The sequence below is a fragment of the Siphateles boraxobius genome, unplaced genomic scaffold, assembly GCF_051911475.1.
Source record: "Siphateles boraxobius isolate OS27281-9 unplaced genomic scaffold, OSU_SipBor_1 101, whole genome shotgun sequence".
Taxonomy (NCBI): Eukaryota; Metazoa; Chordata; class Actinopteri; order Cypriniformes; family Leuciscidae; genus Siphateles; species Siphateles boraxobius.
The window spans coordinates 8337-31770 of record NW_027508702.1 but is presented as its reverse complement, the minus strand read 5'-3'; the positions used below and the strand labels follow the sequence as shown (position 1 = coordinate 31770).

At 35.7% G+C, this 23434-nt stretch overlaps 1 protein-coding gene across 2 annotated transcripts; it reads left to right on the top strand.

Moving 5' to 3' along the window:
- Nucleotides 1-1167: 1167 nt before the first annotated feature.
- LOC143752173 (SAM domain-containing protein SAMSN-1-like) lies at nucleotides 1168-22499 on the top strand. Of its 2 annotated transcripts, XM_077245232.1 has the most exons (16): nucleotides 1168-1315; nucleotides 3499-3636; nucleotides 3961-4022; nucleotides 7375-7412; nucleotides 7883-7948; nucleotides 8336-8409; nucleotides 8685-8747; nucleotides 10039-10162; nucleotides 11044-11447; nucleotides 16458-16532; nucleotides 16616-16741; nucleotides 17818-17932; nucleotides 18883-19034; nucleotides 20068-20274; nucleotides 20625-20775; nucleotides 21946-22499. In XM_077245232.1, the coding sequence occupies exons 1-16, from the start codon at nucleotides 1292-1294 to the stop codon at nucleotides 22128-22130; spliced, it is 2004 nt and encodes a 667-aa protein (XP_077101347.1). In that variant the 5' UTR covers nucleotides 1168-1291; the 3' UTR covers nucleotides 22131-22499. The 2 variants fall into 2 exon arrangements, with proteins under 2 accessions (XP_077101347.1, XP_077101356.1); XM_077245241.1 differs by lacking the exons at nucleotides 1168-1315; nucleotides 3499-3636; nucleotides 3961-4022; ... (4 more) ...; nucleotides 10039-10162; nucleotides 11044-11447 and adding an exon at nucleotides 16009-16203.
- Nucleotides 22500-23434: the final 935 nt, after the last annotated feature.

Here is a 23434-nt window from a genome sequence, read left to right as displayed (position 1 = left end):
TTATATATATATAATTCTTTTTTTTTAAATGGCCTTTGGGATAAAAAATCTCGTTAGAACAGGAAGAGATCATGTAGGCTACTACTGTATCATTATGATTTTACTGTAACTGCTGGTATTAATTAGATTTTTATATTCATGTATTATATTTGACTTTGTAACCTCTAAATAACCTTCATAAATACATACATAAAATGTAATTAAATGAAATATATTTATATTTTTATTTATTTAATAAAATTATTTTATTTTATTTTATTTTACCCTTCAACCAGAAGGGGGTGCTAACAGATGAAAAATCCAATGAACTGTCAACAACACTACTCTGGGACTCAATAACCGAAAATGCATATTTACCACAAACACCTCTCTGACCTTATTCACACTCGAGCAGGAAACTTTCTTTCAGCCTCAGCTGTTTTTGTATGTGGCCAGTCAAGTTCTCATGTGTCCAGAGATTACATGTTCATATTGTACAAGTACCAGTTCAAACCCTGCATGTCCAGGAAACAATTCCAGTTCAAAATAGTCTTTAGCCACGTACTTTCTCTATTTAATTTCTGTGACCGACTAACCTTGAAACTTTTCCAGGATGAGCATAAGAAAAGCACTTTAAGTCCATGGTCAAAAATAGAGCTACTGGTCATTGGTCTAGCCTAATCCTGGCCAACTAATGTCTTGCAATTAAAAGAGTCGAAGGCAGTCGAGTACCATCGTATTACCACAATGTTATGGACATGTTATGATACCAGTATTCGATTTTTCGGGGACTTTTTACCATGATAATATCTTGTTTTTGGTTCTTTTAAGTTGTTTTGAATATAAAAGTAAATGAGCACTGAAATAATTTAGCACCATGGTATACGTAAAATACCATGGTTTTACCAGTACTGTTTTTGTAGGCCAAACTCACTCTCAAACTTTGTTCTCACATGTCATTACTTGATTACTACAGCTAAAAACAAAACTGAAATCATGTCATGTGTCCTCCTGTCCCCTGCTGTTGGCACGTGGACAGCACATTTGTTTTCGTGAAGGAAATTGCTGGGTATTTGCAGCTCATTAACAGGCAGGGACGGGGCACAGTGACGGACACTGCCGCTATTGGATTATGGGAGGGATTTTCAATTTGCAATAATCTGTGAGGCCACAGACAGCCCAACAGCCACTCAATCTCAGCGCTCTTTGTGTGCGGGAGCTCACACACACCCACACACACACACACACACACACATATTCCCCTGTCTGATAGAGTGTGTAAACTGCAGGGACACAGACGAAAATTTGGACAATGAACCTCTTCTGCTTCACTCTGGTAAGAAAACGCTTTGCTCATTTAAATACTGACAGCATAAACTGATGAATTGATCAGATATTCTAGAAGATTAACAGAAATGAGAGGTTGACATCTCATGATCTGATTCACGCTGACACTGTATGCCATATCAGATTGAACTGATTATCTGCGTCTCTGCTGGTAAAAGAACAAGATCATTGATTCCGTTGCTGTTTATTTAACATAAGCTATACTTGTACGGTTGTATAACACCAAAGGTATATTGAAGTGTTGATTTTCCAACATACTTTTATACTACAAACCAATATTTCCCAGATAAAGTTGCTAAAATGCTCGTTTTAGATGTAGATATCATGGTATTGTCTTAAGGCTGGAGAAAGTGGGATAGATTTTGGCTGGGATTGGGCATGTTGAGCGGAGGTGAGGATTACAGTTAGACAGCTTCTTACAGCAGATCACGGATCAGCAGCGAGGAAAATGTCCTATTCATGGATCAGGAATACCACAGCTCTGAAGGTCCTGAGCTGACACTGCATCCCCTGAATCCACATCCATACATCCAACAACAGCCTGCAGCTCCTGAACATGTGTGCGAGAAGTCTCTGGACAATCCATGCTTCGTTTTCCCAGAGTGCAGATCCAGAAATCATGGAGCAAGACTTTTAGCCACAAATATGCATCTTGAAAATTGTTTAAAGGCAGCCATATTTTAAAATGTTATAAAATAAAAAATAAACTATAGAAATATATATATATTTAAAGTTATATATGTCTAATAATAATAATAATAATTTTTAAAAAGTAAAAAAGTATATACAGATGAAACTCGAAAAATAAGAATATATATAATTTTGATGATTATGGCTCACAGCTTATGAAAACCCCAAATTCAAAATCTCAGAAAATTAGGATAGTCCATGAAATCAATAAAAAAAAGGATTTTAAATACAATAATGTCGGCTCTCTGAAAAGTATAATCATGCATATGTATATAGTTATATATAGCGACTAAATATATAAGTTTCACCTTTTAATTTGAATTACTGAAATACATGAACTGTTGCACGATATTCTAATTTTTCGAGATTCACCTGTATAAATATTACTGGTACTTTTTTTGAGGCATAAAGTCAAAAGTATTACTGATTTAATTTTTTTTTAAAATAATTACATTAATAGTCAGATTATATTAGATAGGCCTAAATAAGTATAATATTACATATAATAATAATAATAATATATGCATTCAGACTGATGAAACTGTTCTCACTCAGTAAAAAGTGCATCGAGGACATCATCAACACGCCGACCGACAAATCAGAGTAGGTTTCTTTTCTCAGCTTTTAAATTCTGTCAATTTTACAACGAAATTCAAACAAAAATGAACTGTGGTTTTGGCGCTCTTTAATGTGTCGTGAGTGACAGATCGCTGTAGCGCCTCAGTTCAAGCTGCATGTGATGTGAACGAACTCTTACTCTTTACTACTAGTTACAGCACGAAATAAACATGAAAACAACTAAAGAAAGGAATGTTGAAAGAAACAGTACAGCTTACTGAAATGTATTCACAGCTGAAACAATGTGTCACCTCAGGAACGCCATGTGTGCGCTTGTTCAGGTAAACCACTACATTATGAGGACAAAATGTCCCCACAAATATGGTAAATATTTTGGTCCCCATGAGGAAAACAGCTTATAAATCACTAAATTATGTTTTTGAAAATGTAAAAGTGCAGAAAGTTTTCTCTGATGGGTAGGTTTAGGGTTAGGCTGTGTGTGTGCGTTTGTAAAAATATGTGTGTAGGCCTATATATATATATATATATATATACAGTATATGATTTTTCAATCAATCAATCAATCAATCAATACAATCAACCAGTAAAAATGTGAATACAAATAAAAAATATGATCAATTAAGGAATCATATAAAAATAGAGAAAAGCATAACAAACTACAAGAATAGATTTTTGCTCAGATATATAACAATATCTCTTCTTTCAATAAGAATCATGATTCATCACCTTTTACCTGTCCTATATTACCTCCTCAACCTTAGTGACAGTTTTAAAGGTCAAATCTTGACATTCTGGAGGTATTTCCGCTCAGGTTACTACTGTGATTCATGTTAGTAGCTAGCAAGGCTCTTATTTCTTATATTAAATGTATTTCTTGCTCTTGTTATTCTGTGTTTGGTCCAGGACGGCTCTACGGACAGCCTGTACGAACCAGCCCAGATTGGCCTCAACAGTCAAGACTCATTACCCAGAAGGCAACCCAGCCCAAACTCTGCGAAGAACATGGGCGTGTGGAGTGGATCCCAGCCCTGCATCGCCATGGTGGGTTCATGCCTAGAATCCCAAGGGAATTCACATGCTATTTCATGAGACTCTGAACTACAGTTATGTTGAATGTGACATTGAGGACAATATTAATAAGCAAAAGTGCTGCCACCTGTATAAGCGCTGATTAATCTGTGAGTGACGTGTGTGGGGTACAGCAGGTCACACTCATTAGGAAATTACCGAAATCCCGGCATGACTTTTTATCCAGACGAGGTGCCGCACATGAGCTGATGCACGTTTGATGGATCATATATGATCATATCTGAATCAAAATTAAGATTGACAGACTAAATATGTTCTTGTCTCTCATTCCGGAAGCTTCCAGAAACTCACACAAGGAAGACTCTGGAAAATAAGACTTTGGAAAAGGCGAAGAGAAAGTAAGTTGATACTTGATACTTCAAGAATGTTTCCTTTTTGATTTATTGAAAAAATATTATATCGTTTATAGAAAATGGGAAGGGAAGTTTAATTAGAACTTGAAGTAATACAATTGATATTAATGCATTTCTCAAAACAATACATCTGTTATGGGAATGATAACATTAACATCTCTTCTCTGAAATAGTAGTTACAGTCAGTGGCCATTAGATCATGACGTGCTGTATGCTGTGTTTCATGAGAGAATGAGAGAGCTGGATTAGGATTATATTAATTGAGACAAGGTTGAGGGATTTAGTTACTGTTCTAACCCACCTGTTTAAACCAGTCAGATAGTCCCTGTTACAGCATCACATATACTGGTCATGATCTGCCTTTAATGCAGTTTTGATCAGAATAAGTAATGTAATACAGAATAAAACTTAAAACCGAATACTGAATAGAAACCAACACAATCTCATGAAAGTGCGTATCTATACCACAAATGTTATTTCTCGTGCCAATTATACAACAAAAATGGTTTTAGCGTGCATATGCTACTCACTGAAACTGGATTAGGGTGGGGAGTGCGTGCGTATTACTCGCCATAAAGTGTGCGAAAACTGCGTAGCATATGCATGCAAAAACTATTTTTGGCGTATAAATGGCACGAGAAATACACGGGTTTCTGTGCAACGTCATCACATAGATGCGCGCGCATCTAAGAGGCAGAAAACAACACTTCTATTCTAGCAGAAGCAGAGATGACACGGAGCTGTTGTGCTGTATACTAACCTAAATTCGCAAACTTAGTTGGACAATTTCATTTAGAGACATGATGACTAACATTATAACTTAGCTTACTAGTCAACTAACTAACATTTTACATAATGTTATATTAATATGCAAATGAAACACAAACAAACAGATCCAACTCTGAAATTGCAGTTTATTATTGAGTCAACAAGAATTTACAAACAATGCAAAATCTACGTTAATTGCAATGTTCTTTCACAGAACTCGGCCTAACATATAGCGGTCTTGCCTCTTGGATGCGCGCGCATCCGGTATTGTTTGTATACAAGAAACCTGTGTATAACATTTGTTGTATAGATACGCACTTTCATGAGATCGGGCTCATAAAAACTGAGAAAACTAATCAAGTGATTCAGACTGGATCATGAACTGATTCAGACAATTTTGCTCAACCTGTTTCATCTCGAAGATCCGAGAGTCAGTGACGAAATTGACATTGATTTGCTATTTCTGATTCTGATTCAAGTAAAAAAAAGAAAAAGAAAAAAGAAATCGCTCCAAATGATTCAAATTAAACTGGAACGTTTGGCTATCCGTATGAACAATTAATTGGAATTAAAATAACAGTGATTCATTATCAAACGAATATCGACTTGTTAGTTCTATTTCTAAGTATCCGACAAAAAAAAGAAGAGAGAATCATATTTAAAGGGATAGTTCACCCAAAAATGAAAATTCTGTCAGTATTTATTCTCCCTCATGTTGTTTATCAAGCGACGAGAATACTTTTTGTGCACAAAAAACAAACAAAAATAATGACTTTATTTCAACTATTGATTTCCTTCTCTGTGGGCGTCGAGTGAGTTCACTAGTGTAACAGCGCAGTGCTTCTGTGTTGTACGTCTGTCGTGAGATATAAACTGAGTTTCGGTTGATTTGTGATGAGATGCGCTCCAGTTCACGTGCAATGCAAGGGACCGCGCTCGCGCCTCCATGTCATGACTCATGATTATATTGTCTGCTATTTGCTTCTTATTTATTAAATCCAGGCAATTGGTTGATTAAAAAAAATATTAAAATTAAGATACAATTTATACAAAACGAAATTCACTTTAAAGAAAGGCTTTCTATAAAACAAAACTTAATTAAGTGGCCAAAATCATGTCTGAGCATGTCTCCCGATATATTGCGCATCCTATCTTAGCCTATGTTCACTTTTCATAATCAACATAGATGGGGAAAAAATAACATTATTATTTTTTAACAAATATGAAACTAAATGCACTTAGTTAATGGCTACAACACGTAGCCTAATAGTAGGCCTGAATATTGTTATTACTTTTTTCAAGTTCGGCACGAATTACTATTAGCCTAAATGTGTTACTAAATGATTTGAATGTATTTTTAACATTGTTGTATTTAAGGACTGTATTTGTGTGTTATTTTTAAATTATTTGTTTTATGTGGTAGACAATATTTGAACGTGACATTGGAAATATTTATTTTATTTTTACTATTTAATTTATTTTACTATTTATTTTGTTTGGCTTTTATTTATTTCATGCAGTTGCACTTATTTAATTTATATTAATTTATAGTATGAGTCCCTGATTATATGTTGCATGTTCTTTTCTTGTTGTTTTTCTTGTTGTTGTTTTTTTGACAAAAAATGGATGGATTTATAGCGTTTTGAAAAAAAAAAATACAATTAACTTTGAATTTATCATCAACAATATTGTTGTTTGATTTAATAATAATTTTTCATGATGGTGATGGTCTGGATCTCCAGAGAAGTGTCTCCTCTTTGCCGTCTTCCGTGTGTCCATGGCGTAAAATGAGGGCGTGGGGGAAGCGGATACTTGAATATATAGTGGCGTGTTATTCTAATGACGATCGTTTTCAGCCGCGGCATTTATCAAGGGCAGGTATTGCGTACACCTGGATTTCAGAGGTACGCACAGCTTCATAAATCAGGCGGTGAGAGGAGTGTAAGCATAATCTTACGCCAACATATACGCCCGTTTCTACGCAAGAATGATAAATGAGGGCCAATGCGTGCTATAGCCTGTAGTGTCACTGTCTTCTTGAGCTCTGAGAAAAGCACCTGCTGATTCTATGATTTATTAACTCGAACTGGCGAGTAACAATTGTATAGCTTGTTTTTATTTCGGTGTCTGTTGTTTTTCCCGATGGCAGCCTTCCAAACATTAACTTTTGTGGTTATATGAGTTATTATTATGTTCGTTGACCATAAAAACAATAAGTTCAGTCCTCTCACGAGCACTCTAAATGAAACGAAGGCCTTGGCTAATACAACAAAGTTTTCTAAACTGAAAATAAACTTCATTTATCAATGAAATAACTGTCTAAAAATATATTATATAGTATATTATTTTGCATAATTATTATTGCTTAAATTTTTTTAATGCTTCAAACAACATTACAACAATGCAGCCAGGGAATTAAAAGAAAGGTGTATAATATACAGCTTGCTGAATTGTTATGTTATCATATATATATATATATATATATATATATATGAATAGGCTAAATATGTATGTATAATATTTATTAATTTATTTATTAATCATATGCATTTTATTATTCACATAACAGGTCCCAAATACTATCGACATCTGAAGATGAGACTACAGGTTTGTCTACTTGTTTTAAAATTGAATGTATACCCAGAATCCCTTGCTGATTTCACTCACAGTTCATTAAGAACTTCAGTATAATCTAACGTAAACCACGTGACTAATACTACAGTACTAATAATACTGCTGGTCATAGAACAAAGTGTAATAGCGTTTAAAGGTCTGTCAAATTCATAATTTGAGGGTCAGTTATTTCATCCAGAACTTCATTTTTCTGGATCCGTTGCATTAGGCTTTAGCTTTGTCTGATAATTTTTGCTTTGTTTCAGGATTAAGGATTGAACTTTAAAAAAAACAACTGATTTTTGTGTTTGACCCACTGAATTCCAGCAAAGCTTTTCTGCTGCATATTTTTGAGCACTGTCGCCAGTCCCGCTGACCTACTTGGCCGCAGCGTCTCTCGATAACACTATTTCATTTGCCTTCCATGTTTTGCTCTTAAAATAACCTGTTATTATCTCTGACAGATCATACAGAGTCATCCACCAGGAAAAAAGATGGCTTTGTACACGCAAAGTGCCATTTGAACACAGGTAAGAGGTCTAAAGATGCTGCAGCATGTGTGTGTGTGTGTGTGTGTGTGTGTGTGTGTGTGTGTGTGTGTGTGTGTGTGTGTGTGTGTGTGTGTGTGTGTGTGTGTGTGTGTGTTAGACGAGGAAGTAGTGTGGGCTAGGGGTCAGAGAAAGTCGTGTGTGTCAAACAGTCTTAGTGGATTAGATCAGTGACGACACAAAGCAATTCCAAAAGCCCATGTGAAACAGAGGATTTGATTTGGGCTCAGACTGATTGACTGACAGTCAGATAAAATGTGATCCGGGTCACACTCTCTTTCCCAGACTTCACAAGTTTCCATCTAAATCTAAAGTCTGAATTGTCATAAATCCAGGGTTTGAGCTAAATTGTGTTGTGTTTTAATCTAGAGACGGTCAAAGATCACCAGCCGTCAAAACTCACTAGAGAAGGGAAAGAGGAGCGGGGGAATCCTTCGGTCCAGGTAAATCACTGCAGCAACACAGAAAAAATATCCCACAATTCCACTTTCATGTGAAAAAAAACATCAAATATTAATTTAAGAGTGGCATCCAGAAAATGTGTCTCTCGGTAATACGGGATAAATTCCTCTGTGATTAAATTCTCCATTACACTAATGCGAGGCATTCATCTGTGTAATATTGCACTTTTATCATTCTTTCAATGTCAGACCTGAGATTTTTACATTAAGACAATATCACTCTCGAATGAATTCAGCATCGGTGTTTTTATTCACAGGGTGTGAATTTCGAAGCCTGGAATCCCAATAGAGAAAACTTTGAAGGCAGACAGCAAGACTTGGTGAGTTTCTTCTCTTGACAACTGCTTACAACCTTCAACTTTTTAACAGTCATTGCACTTTGTTGTGAACAAAATGTATTTTATGATTTTTTTGTACTGTTTTTATTTATTTGTTGTTTATTTGAATAGGGACAGATACAAAGAGAAAAAACCTAGATTATTACATAAGAAACAATCCGATGCCTGTATCACAGTGTTTATAGCCTTCACTTATGGTTCGGGCTAGACTTTTTATATTTTCCATTCTAATTTTGAGGAAAAATACGCAAAATAATGCATAATGATTTAAACATGGTAAAATAAAGCTTAGAGTACTACTTAAGTCAAATGAACCAAAATCTTATAGATGCACCAATAATAGAATTATGCACAATATGATTTGCTGCTAAATATAATTTCATGGCAGAAAACTGATCAATTAAAAAAAGTGTCCAATAGTATAAATTATATACTATTTTGTTGAAATAAATATAAAATAAAACATTAAAAACTCAAATTAATAATTATAAATAAAAAAATGACCAATACTACAATTCCATATTACTTTAAATAAATAAATAAATAAATAAATAAAACACTAAAAACTAAAATTAATAATTTTAAAAGCAACATTTAGGCTGAATTGAAGTATCACAACATTATAATGTAAAATATTGTTTTGAACTTTAGGTAAGCATTAGATAACGACAAAGTTAATCTAAATGTAAAAATAGGGGAAATGAGCATGCACAATTAATATTCATAATCGACCAGTACAAAGATTGATAACTGATATAATGTGCATCCCTACAAAATATTTAATAATAAAAAAAAACACATAACGTGAACGTTTGAACATTCAGAAAACATTCTTAGAATATATTTTGGTAACACTTTATTTTAAGGTGATATATGTTACTACATGTACTTACTATAGTAATAACAGTAGATTATGCATAATTACAAGTAACAAACCCTAACCGTAACTCTATAGCAAGTATAGTTAATTAATATTACTCAGTGCTTATTTTTACAATGTAACTACGCCACCTTGAAATGAAGTGAAACTTATATGTTTGTTTGCTTGGAAGAAAAAAAAATGTTTTTCATAGAAATAGAGGTCAGATTATGAGGAACTCAAATGACATGTCAGTAAACGCACATCTGTGAAAGGCTTCTAATAAGGTCTATTTCCCAGAAGCCCCAGCAGTTTATGGATTTTCATGTGTGCTGATTTTGAGCAAGATCAACTGTAAGGAGCGTCTCTGATCTCCCTCATGTGCTGTAATCTCCCAATGTCACTTTATTTCAGAGCAGGAGGTCAGAGAGCGAGGACGAGACGCAAGGAAAGCTGAAGAAAATCCAGAAACTGGTAGGAGTGATAAAGGGGGGTCAAAGTGTCACAGAGGAGTCAAGGAACAACACAGAGCCTGGTGGTGAGAAACCTAAAAACATTTTATTTTTCACTTTATTTATCAAACTTTACTAAATTTGTATAGCCTAATGAGCGAGTAGCCTACATCATGAATCCATTTTCCAAACCGCGTTTTTGTCTTATCCTGAGTCACTATGGTACACCTATAATAAGTGTTTATATTGGGACTATTTTACACTGGTTCGGGTCGCACCGCTGGTGTAACCCAGTGCCTGCGTGACTCGTCATAGACATAAACAGAGAGAAGAAGCTCCGGCTACAATGTTCTTCCGCAAGACGCATTATTCTGTTAATATTAATCGCTAGAGCGCCAAACGATCATATTACATTAGCTAATTTTATTCACGATCCCTGGCTGATCAAAAAATGGGTTTTCAACGAGGTCCCAGACACCAGTCATTTTCTTATACATGAACATGAACAAGATGGCGGCAGTCAACTGGAAAAAGAACGGATGACGTAAGAGGTCATGTGACTGATATTCATGTATAGCCTATTATTTTTTCCCTACACACCAGTGTGAATACTGATTTTTTGTTATTGCATTTCAAATAGGGCCAATTAATAGACTACTCCTAGGCTTATGTTTTTAAATTACAAACGGCCTACTGATGTTTTTGTTATAGTATTTTCAATATTATACGCTATTACTTGTGCACAAACATATCTGGTTATATAGTAATAAACATACTGTTTGTTAAAAAACAAAACATTAATCATTAATCACATTAAAAACATCTTACAAGAGCGAAGATGTTAAATGTGAAGGGGGTCCCTAAAATATTTTCTTGGGAAAAAGGGGGTCTCAGACAAAAAAAAGGTTGGGAACCACTGAACTAAATAATAATACAAAAGCTGCATAATCTATGTTACTTCCTTCAGGTCATTTGACAGAATCCAATGGCAAAGACCACAGTCCTGTCATAACATGCATCAGTCTGACCAAAAAAGCTGAGAAGAAGCCCACAAGACAACCATCTCCGTCCCAGCAGCCCTTGCAGGAGAAGAATGTGGACACCACCGAAACAGAGGGTTCCTGGAGTCCAGGGCTCTTTCAGGAGTACTGGAGTCCCGTGGCGTATTCTCCAGCGTGGGACACGTCCACACACACCTGCCACAGGTCGACGGCTGAACAGGTCATGTATAACTTCAACTTCACCCTCCCCAGAGACACAGACTGGGATAAATACGAGGAGCTCTTTCACCGATTGGACCCCTACAAAAGAGACCAGCAAGCCAGATGGATCAGCCACTCCGTCATGGACCTGGACATGCCGGACCCCCTGGTGAGAAACTGATCACAACTGTTTCAGATCTCACACTTACGAATGATCAGAGAGTAAATGGTTATGCGTATTTGGCGTGGTGACCGGGTAAATTGGACCCGAACATAGAGTACTCCCCCCGTATCTCTGGTTTGGAAGATAACCAGGTGAGGAGATGGGGTGGTGGAGGGATGCTGAAAATATTTATAGTCCTTACTGTGCGTTCACACCGCCGCCGGCGAGAGTGTCAAAGTGGCCGGAAGTCATTCATTTTCAATGAGCTCCGGCGAGGGCGGCGCGGCGCGTCTTGGACGGTGAGAGCAGCGAGGAGAGTTGAAATCTGGTCAACTTTATGCTAATGAGCTATGACGCGGTTCGGCGGCAACCAATCGGAATGTAGAAGTGCTCCGTTTCCAGAGAACGCAGTCTGTAAACTTTGGTCCCGACCACATTAGTTCCCAAGCAAAATAGAGGAGAAGTTGATCCATTTGAATTTGATAAGGCGGCGCGCAACACTATTTATAGGCAAGATTTTCACGCTATAACGCTTGTTTTTCAGCGGGAATGCAAATTAGAATATAACTTAACCATGAACATAAAAGCCACACCACACAAATTACTTTTAATTGGTCTCATGCTGATTGAGTGGACCTGTTGATTACTGATCGCTGACTGCTGGTTGGAATGACTTGATTGTTTGATCATTAGAACGTGTTCCTCCCGAACCTTGTTAATAAAACATCATGTGTTTCAGGGGGGAGTTGCAAGACAGGGAGTGTGTTTAACTAACTGTGTTAATTAATCAATCAAAACACTGAGTGTACCAAAGTGCTGTACAATTTCAAAGGGATAAGATAAAATACAAATAAAGGAAGGGATAAAAGAGAGAGAAAAAAGAGGAGAAAAAATATATAAATGCAACTAATCCAAATCTAATGGTCCTTACAAAGTAGCAAAAGCCTCATCAAACAAATGTGTCTTAAGAAGTTTTTTAAACATGTTTACAACGGTAGAGGATCTGATAGACATTGGTAAAGCCTTTTAAGCATATTTTGTTGCTGGTCCGTGCAGGGCTTTAAAAGTATACAAAAGTACTTTTTCCTAAAATGAACTGGTAGCCAGAATAAGGGATATATGATCCTCTTTCTTGTGTTTGTCAACAACCTTGCTGCCGCATTTTGTACCCGCTGAAGACGTGACGGCGAGGACTGACTTACACCCGTGTACAAAGCACTGCAGTAATCAAGACGTGAAGAAATAAAAGCATGGATTACTTTCTCCAGATCACTGAAAGATAAGACGGATTTAAGTTTAGCAATATTTCACAGTTGAAAGAAACTATTCTTCACAGCTGAATTGATTTGTCTGTTAGACTTTAACTCTGTGTCAAAAATAAATCCCAGATTCTTGACATAAGTACGCAGATTGGATGGCAAACAGAGGCCCTAGAGTCTTTATTTGCACAGCTATTAGGACCAAATATGATAATTTATGTCTTTTTCTCATTTAACTGCAGGAAGTTAATCATCCACCATTTTACGTTTTTTACACATTCAAAAAGTAATTTAATGGATTTGTCATCTCCAGACTTTATAGGCAAATACTGGGTGTCATCAGCATAAAATTTATACGAAATACTGTATTTCTAAAAAATAGAGCCAAGAGGGAAGCATATATCACTGGTATATAAATATAATAAAATAACACTGGTCCCAAAATGGAACCTTGAGGGACCCCAAAGGTAATAAAAGCTATAGATGACAAGACATTTCCGATTTTAACAGAAAAGGTTCTATTTTGAGAAAAAGAGGCAAACCAACTTACCCCACATCCTGCCTTAGATATTCAATAAATCAATCGTGTCAAATGCTAAGATCCAGCAAAACTAAGGCAACACAGAGTCAGTTTTCAATGCCATTAGCTACTCTGAGAAGAGCTGATTCTGTGCTGACCTGATCTAAAAGCAGATTAACTCAAGCATACCAGTTTAATTTGGAATTAAGTTTTTTTAAAATATATTTAATATCTTCTTTGATCCACAATGTAAAAAAGGCAAAACCTTTTTTTTTTGTGTTGGATAATTTAGGATATTTAAATAGTAATTGCCAAAGTAAAACTATATAAATGTAAAAAAATATATATAGAACTGCTTTTATAAAATGTATACTGTATCATACAAATTATGTTAGAGTATGTACACTGAAAAAATTGTGTAGAATCTATTTTTAATCAGAAATTGCTTGTAAATTTCATAAGTAAATTTTCTTGTAAAGCGTTCTCCAACAATCTTTGGTTTTTATTACAACTTCAAAAAGTTTTTAACAATGTAAAATGATAATTGCCACCAACAGTTGCAAGGATCACACGATGAACATCTTTAATAATCCTCTCATGAGGTAAAACAAAACAAGATTAACAAACAAAACCAACCACTGTGCATAAACTTGACCAGACAAATGAACACTGAAAAAACTGCAACTTAAATACAAAGCAAATGAGGGAAATAATGACAAACACCTGTGATGATTAGTGAATCTCCACAGTAACTAATAAGTGGCGGGAAGCTAAACAAAGGAGAACATGTGACTGAGAAAACAAGCTAAAACCCCTAATGAAATTAATATCAAAATAACTGAATGATCGGGACAATAATATTTAATATCACATATTTTATGTATAAAATAATATATATTCTTAATGTATATGCACTACTGTTCTAAAGGTTGGAGTCATCAAGGATGTACATTGATCAAAGGGAACATTAAAGACATTTAAAATGTTACAAACTATTTCTATTTCAAATAAATGTTGCCTATTCATAAAAAAAAATCCTGAAAAAATGTATCATGGTCTCCACAAAAATATGAAGCAGCACAACTGTTTTCAACATTGATTGAAATGTTTCTTGAGTATTAAATCATCATATTAGAATGATTTCTGACGGATCATGTGACACTGAAGACTGGAGTAATGATGCTGAAAATTCAGCTTTGTCAAAACAGGAATAAAACACAATTTAAAGTAAATTCAAATAAAAACAGTTATTTTAAATTGTAATAATATATCATAATATTACTGTTTTTACTGTATTTTGATCAAATCAATGCAACTGGAGCATAAGGGACTTCTTTCAAAAACATTAAAAAAATCTTACCGACCCCCTTTTGAATGGTAGCGTACATATTAATTAATTGATGATAACCCACAATTCTAAGTTACAGTGATTTCTTATACAGATCATAGGGGTGTAACAATACATCGATATGGATCGATGCATCGATCAAAAGTCTAACGATACGATGCATCGATTCCACACACAAAATATCGATTATACGGTACCTTTATTTTGACACTCTCCACATCCTCACACGGAACTTTTCTCAGCTGAAATAGACACCTGACAAGATTGACAGAACCCTTTGTCACAAAAGCGGGTATTTTCCACTGTCAAGGCATCGCGAGTTCATCTTTTACAGCAGAAACGACAAGCACCCTTGTTTGTGAAATCAACCCGAAAAGTCTGTGTTAGCGAATCAGTGCGCACTGCGCAGTATTCAGGTCGGGTGACAAGCCTGCTAGTCACTTTGAAAAGACGCGCTAGCTGCGAGGAGTTTCGTCAAAGCTGATTAAAAGTGATCGAGGATGGATTTCAACGAACTTGATGAACTTCATGGCGTAAAAGGAAAATAAGATCTGAAACTTTTTCACGGAATCTTGCTAAAACAGCAGGTTAGTGGTGAGGGAAAAGCTCTCTGTATCGCGTGTACGTTATTCATAACACCAAAGTTTGACAGGCGTCTAACGTTAGATGTCAGCTGAGGAGATTAACGTTCCAACGATTAAGTGTTTTATTAAGTATCATAGCAATTACTAGGCTTTGTTTAACTCTGAAACATGAAATGTGGAGTTATCTGCTTTTGCCAGACACAAAAAAAAAAAAAAAAAAAAAAAAAAAATATATATATATATATATATATATATATATAAAATACTTTCAATGCACTTTTATTTGATCATTTACCTGTATTTTTTTGTTATTATTACTTAATCAAAACAACCTCTTCTGTTATAGTTCATTTGCAAAAACAGATAACTCCGTTCTTGTTCATTTTCATATAGGCTATCATGTTTTTTTTTTACTTGTAACTTGTAACAAACAACTTGTAAATGTCCCAATTGGGAGAGGGTGTGCCATTTTCAAAGAGTTTAATTAAACTTTCATATATTTTTGGATGCATTTGTGAGTTAATAAACGTAACTGGTTGTGTAAACTTGGCACATAATATCTAAATATCGATAAATCGATTGATAACCCTGAATCGAATCGAATCGTAATCGTATCGCAGAATTTTTTGAGGTATCGGCAATAATCGTATCGCTGGCTGAGAGAATCGATATCGTATCGTATCGTGATGAACTGTCCGATTTACACCCCTAACAGATCACATTACACACTTTACATCAGACTATCTCTAAATCCGTTATGCTCTGAAACACTGTTGATGTTAATGAGCCAACATTATTTTCTCTTGAAGTGACGCTTTAAAGTCACTGATTAGAGATGTCAGAGTAGACACACACATCCTGTGTGCGGTTGAGGAAGTGTGTTTAGACTCGACTGCGTGTGTGAGCTGCTTCAGGCCAGCGCTGGTGTCTTCAATAAGAGTTGAGCTGCTTTCTGTCAGGGAAACTTAAGAGAAAAACATTTCACACAAGTGACAGAATGCTGCAAAGGAAACCGTCCAATGTCTCAGACAAATCAAGGAACAAACCCAAGGTAAAAACTTTTTTTTTTCCAGAAACAAACAGTTTGTCCACCTATTATGGTGAAAGGAGACATTACGCAAGTACTAACAGTTCGCTTGCTTAACAGTTTATGTTATTTGTTTGTACAAATGAGTTGTTCGAGAAACTGTCACTTTGTTGGCCATCTCTTCTGTGACCATAAGACTGATGTGATAATCAAAGACACAATCAAGACTGTTCACTACCACAGACCACCATTAACCTAATGAATTCATTGTGTTTCAGCGATCCACCAGTTTTGGGATTTTTGACAGACAGCAGCCCACCCAGGTCAAGGATGAAAATAAAGGAGAAAGTTTGGCGAGTGTTTCTCTGTTTAATAATGCACTTATAAAAAAACTGTAAAAAGGGTGTTGTACTGAACTCCATGCATGTGTGTGTAGCCTGTGGAAGCAGCTGAGGTGGATACCAGTAAATCAGGAGGTCTCGGGAAGAAGATGAAGAACATCTCGCTGACCATGCGTAAAAAAATGGGCCGGAAATACACTAAAGCAATGTCAGAGGAAACGGTGAGCGCTTGCTTGACACTTTAACCTTAAAAACAACAGCAAAACTTACCAGCCGTGTTGTTACACTCTTAAAAATAAAGGTTCAGCAAAGTACGCTCTTCTTATCAAGAACTTGTGTTTCTTGAGTTCTTTTTGAGAACTTGATGTTTGATGTTGAACTTGACTTTTAGGTAGTTCAACAAACTTTTCAGCACAAATAATTAGTAAAATGTCCAAAGTGCTGTTTTATATAATAGAGTCTGGGGCTGTTGAGATCCATAACAAAGTACCATAAAAGTAGTGTATGACCTGCATGTTATATTCCAAGTGTTCAGAGTCTTTCATGTGAGGAAAATACTAACTTTTAAGATGTTTGTCTATGAAAATCTTCCTTAGATCCTCTAAAAATGTTCCCTTATCAAGAAACTTAATTATAGTGTAGGTGCAAATCAGTTTTTTTTGGTCAATTTGGGTTTAAAACTATTTTATAACATCGAAACATGACAGAGTGAAGAGTAAAAGTTCTTTGCAGAAAGTTTCTCCTAATATATTTATATTGTGTAAACCACGTGAGTCTGAGGTATTAAAGCTGTAAAAACAAGAACACACACTGTAAAAAAATACCCAAATGATCTGTTGTCACAGCATTTTTTCTTTTGTCAAATTGACTTAAATAATTTATGTAGTTAAGATAACATAATATTTTGAGTTTCTGTTGATTAAACCAATCTCCATTGTATTAACTATTTTTTTTTAATTTCAGTCAGCTTAAATTTTTAAGGCAGACAGGTTACTTACTTTTTTAAGTTAAACCAACAATATATATTTTTTTTTACAGTGCACAACGTCTCCGTTGTTTTCTCTTTTATTTAAACGTTTTTATTTGCCGCTGTACTATAAAGAGATTCTGAGGAGTGTGTGTGTGTGGATTACATGCAGTTTCTGAAGTCTGAGGTAAAAATGGCATTGCAGCTCTCACAGATTAAAGACTTGGATCTCTCGAGCGGCCCGTGGCCTTGCACGTCCTGACTTTGTACCTGAAGACCTGTCACGTATCAGCTTTTGGTTGCGACTCTTACCTGAGACGTTTTTCACAGGGCGAGGAGAGTGAAGCTGCTGATGTTGTGGACGGCACGATGGGCAAAGGCTGCAACCACTCCAGTAACTCGGTGGAGAGTTTGTTCAGTTTGCACAGCGGCCAGAGCTCGTCTAGTAAGCTGATCTTCTACAACTATAGATCATTTATTATTGGACCATTTGGATTTTAAAGGGATAGTTCACTAAAAAATGTAAATTCTGTCAGTATTTACTCTCCCTCATGTTGTTCAACCCCGTAAGACCTTCGTTCATCTTCAGAACACGAATTAAGATATTTGTGATGAAATCTGAGAGCTGGATCACTCCTCCATAGGCTTCTAAGGGATTGACACTTGTTCCCCGAAAAGTTATTAAAGACATCGTTAAAATAGTCCAAGTGACTACAGTGGCTCAATCTTAAGTTTATCAAGTGACGAAAATACTTTTTGTGCGCAAAAACAAACAAAAATAAGGATTTTATTTCAACTATTGATTTCCTTCTCTGTGGGCGTCGAGTGAGTTCACTAGTGTAACAGCGCAGCGCTTCTGTGTTGTACGTCACACGCATCACACACACATGACCAGCGTCGGCCAATAGTGAGCAAACGAGTGACGTAGCTCTACGCTATCCCAATACGCTAACTCAATCGACGCCCACAGAGAAGGAAATGAATAGTTGAAATAAAGTCGTTATTTTTGTTTGTTTTTACGCACAAAAAGTATTCTCGTCGCTTAAGATTGAGTCACTGTAGTCACTTGGACTATTTTAACGATGTTTTTAATAACTTTTCGGGGAACAAGTGTCAATCCCTTAGAAGCCTATGGAGGAGTGATCCAGCTCTCAGATTTCATCAAAAATATCTTAATTTGTGTCTCGAAGATGAACGGGGTTGAACAACATGAGGGAGAGTAATTACTGACAGAATTTAAATTTTTGGGTGAACTATCCCTTTAAAAAGTAAAACAGAGCTGCCACCGGAGCATTAAAACTTGCTGATTTGACATTTTGGCGCAGATGTGCTCTTGACATTTCAACCATGTGGTTTGTGTTTGACTGGTTGTTCTTGCATTTCCTGATGTTTTAGGTGGTGTGACCAGCAGCTCTGAGGGTTATAGTAACAGGGACAGCCTGCGTTTAGAAGAAGACGTGCCCTATACCGGCCAGTTTTGCGGGAGAGCCAAGGTCCACACCGACTTTGTTCCCAGTCCGTATGACACAGAGTCTCTCAAACTCAAGGTAAAAACCAAGCGGGTAATCCATCAACCGGAAATGAAGCCTCGCGGGCGCTGCCATTGTAGCAGAACTTCACCCGCTGTTAGCATTATACTGACTCCCATTCATTTTGGCGTCACTTTGACTGCGAATAACTTTACATCTGACGCGTCCAAAGACTTCATTTGTCCATTATTTATTTCTAAAGAAACACGACAATGCATAAAAGGCTCCATTACTTTGTATCTTACGTTAGAAGCCGTTTTTGTAAAAACAGGCTAACGATTGCGTCATAACCACGCGACTCTCTGTCGCACAGTAGAGAAATTACCGTATAGACAGGAGGAGAAGCTCGCAGGCAATCTTTTACCCTCTATGAGGCAATCGGGGGGGAAACAAAGGCATAAAGTCAAGGAGAAGACCATAGATAGAGAGTCCATAAAAGAAACGGGACAAAATATTTCAACAACGTTTTTGAGGAATTAGGTGATTCAGATCTGTCTCGGCACAGCTACTAGAAGATTTACAGCTGTCAGACTGTCGTCAAGTTCAGTTTGAGCCTACGCAGTCGCTCAGCCACCAGGAAGTGAGTGCTTTAATCGGGCTTCAGTTTTCTCCATTGAAATCAAGGGGGCGCTGTGTCCATTTCTTTTACTGTCTATGGTAAAAATCAACCTGAGATGTTAAGCGACAAGAAACAAACTCAACTCAGCAGTGCTAACTCAATAGAAACGATTTTTGTTTCAAATAAATGGTTCTTTAGAACGTTGTGTTCATCAATGAATCCTGAAAAACATGTATTAAAGTTTCCCCAAAAGTATTAAGCAGCACAACTGTCTTCCAGAATTGATATTAATGTTTCTTGAGCACCAAATCAGCATATTAGAAATATTTCTTTTGTTTTATTATTTTTATTTATTTAGCCTCTCTTAGAATTATTATTACTTTGTTCCCAGTCCGTATGATACAGACTCTCTAAAACTCACGGTAAAAACAGCCTGAGATCTCAGCAGATTGATTGTTTTTCCATTAACATGTTTTCTTTTTCGTTTGTAAGGTGGGAAATGTGATTGAGATTATCAGTAAACCTGCGATGGGAATCTGGACTGGGATGCTGAACGGTAAAGTGGGAAGCTTTAAGTTCATCTACGTCGACGTGCTGGTGGAGGAAAGCGTGCCGGAACCGAGGATTCGCTGTCACCGCAGGAGCAGAAGACCTCGACCCAAAACCCTTCAGGAATTTCTGGAAAGACTCAATCTGGAGGTGCTTAAACTGTACAACTAAATACAGTATCTGAAGATCAACCTGCACCCTTCAGATCCATTAGCTTAGATTCTCTTTCAAAGATCTCATAAACAGGATGTTATGTATTATCTGTGAAGTTTATGAAAGTTGGTGCACTCTAAACAATGCTCCAAATTTGGGTCAAATATGGACAAGCCCAAATGTTGGGTTAAAAACGTAATCAAAAATTTTTCACTTTAAACTGTAAATTTTATAATAACATTTTTAACCCAACATTTGGATTTGTCCATATTTGACCCAAATTTTGGTTGAAACAATCCAGCATTTTTTAGAGTGTGGTACTTTAACAGACAAAATTGTTACTGCAGGAGCACATTTCATCTCTGCTGTTGAACGGGTATCAGACGGTGGACGATCTTCGGGATTTGAAGGAGCAGCATCTCTTAGAGCTGAATGTGAGCGACCCCGAACACAGACACTTGCTGCTAGCAGCGGCAGAAAGCCTGCAGGACCCTGAATGTAAGTGGTTGAATATCAAAAGTCATAAGTTTAATTAAATGTCTGGAAAATTCACATAAATGATACTATCTTTGTTGTTGAATTTTCACTTTTATACGAACGCTCTCACAGCTAAAGTGCTGACGTAGGATGAGCTCCTCAGCGCTCTGATCGTTTCAGAAGCTCAAAAATAAACCTCATCAAAGCCACAATGGTAAAGCGACAGGCTGGAAGCTCAAGTTTTCACACGTTTTCCCCCAGATAAAAATCTAGTTTTTTCCATTCGGTGTTTGATAACTGTGGTGAAATAAATATTTAACACAAAACAAAGATGAGATCAAATACATTAAAAAAAATTAAAAATATATATTTTAAATTAAATACTATATATTTAAGTAAATAATAGATTATTAAAATAATATCTATTTCAATTAATAATATAAAATATTGAATACATGTTTTTTTTTTACAAAATAACTAAATATTTTAATAAAATTGTTTTGTCATGACACAATAAATTAACCAAAAAGTACATTTTTAGAAAATTGTTTTTAAATAACGTCAAAAATATATTTTAAAACATTTAATTTTTTTTAAATAATATATTTACATCTATTTAATTGAATACAAAAAAATTGAAAAAAATGTTAAATAAAAAATTGAATAAAATTAATTTGTACATAATATATATATATATAGAGAGAGAGAGAGAGAGAGAAAGAGTATGGAATATATTTAAATGGATAATATAAACTATTTACAAAATACTTTTAATAAAAAATTCAATACATTTATTTGTAAATTGAAAAACAAAATCTTAAAATAGTTCACAATCACTATAGGGATTTCTCGCTTTTTTAAATTCATTTATTACCGTAGCTTAATAAATAAAAAAGATGCTAGTGGAAAAAAGTGAATGTCATTGAGGCCGGTTGCCTGCATGTGATGACAGACCAGACAGGAAGTGTGTTGAGCAGTGAGTGTGTGTGGGTATCCGTCTTATACAGCCACACCTCACAAACTGCATTTGAACGTCGCAATACACAGTAAAACATTGCGTGTGTTGCTTGTGATAACAACATACTTCCAAGTAATGCATGAATATTTACAAAATCTGATGACATTATCATTACGTATGTCTGTCTACAAGACCGGAGCTTGTTGTGAAAGCCTTGTTTTTTTCTGATGCAGATAATAATCAGAGCTTGGGTGAGACAAATGAGGAGCCCAAATCTCCCTCTGAAGAAGTTAAAGTGGAACTGAATGACTGTCCCAGAGACTCAGGCTGTTACATCGGATCGGACTGTTCAGACAACAGTAAAGAGGACACAGAGACCCAGCCGGCCCCTCTCAGCCCCTCTGCAACACAAGCATAAACCACAGACCTGCATAATGCTTTTTTTTGCCCTCGCCTGCCGCTGGTGCAAAAACTGTTACCCGCTGACCACAACCTATTTTGGCTGGAGTTTTTGACTGTGTAAAGAAGCCTTTGTGTTTCAGATCTGTTGCATTAAGGAGTTTTGCTCCAGGGATGACACTGGACTCTCACATCATGGACACTGTGAGAGGAAGATATTACAGATATAAAAAATGACATGTAAATATCCTGTAAATATGGTGAGAGAGGTAAAGCTTTGCTCTTGTAAACCGTTTAAACTTTGCCTTGCACTTGCTAGACAAAACAAACTACTGAGATAACAAATGCATTATTTTATGCAATAAAAAGATTCTTTATATCGTACAAATTTCATCCGTTACATATCCAGTCATATTAATACACCGATAGCTACTGATACAGACGCAGTTAATGTAGGTGGCTTCCTGAAAATAAAAGTGTCACTAAAATGCTAAAAAAAGAGATCAGAAATAGACTTTATCGTTCACACTAATCACCCTTGATTGGTTGCTGCCATCTAGCGTGAGCACTTACTAACCACATCCATAAAAAAATTGGCAAACTATCATTGCACAAGTAAATCCAAAGTGTTGAAAAAACAGTTTGGCAAAACATTTTCTCACAGTTCTTACTAAAATCGATCTCAAAGCATTATAATTGGTAACTCTTTATAATAACTCCCATTATTGACATTAACAAATATAAAATATAATGGTTTATTAATCATTAGTTAATGCACATTCAAATAATTAAACTTGGATTAATTTTTGAATATGTGTAAACTATAGACTTAATGATTATACACTGGCGTTCAATGGTTTGAGATCAGTAAGATTTAAAAAAAAAAATGAATTTAATTAAAATACAGCACAAAACAGTAATATTGTAAAAATATTATTAGAAATTAAAATAAATATTTTCTATTCAATATATAATTTATTTGTGATTTCAGGATTGTTTGATCAATATGTAACCCTCACCGGGTCCTAATCACCCTAATCACTTACTAGCTGGCCTCGTTACTAATAGAAAGTTCAAAAGAACAGTATTTATTTGAAATTGAAACATTTAGTAACATTATAAAAGTCTTTAATGTCAATTTAATGTATCTTTGCTGAATAAAAGTATTAATTTATTTTTAAAAATAAATCTTACTGACCGCATGAATGAAATATGGTCGAATATGGTCAATGAGTTGCACATTAATATACAATAAAAACCTGTGAGGTTTTAGGGTCCGTTTACACGACAACGTTTTCAACTAAAAACGTAAAACTTTGTATG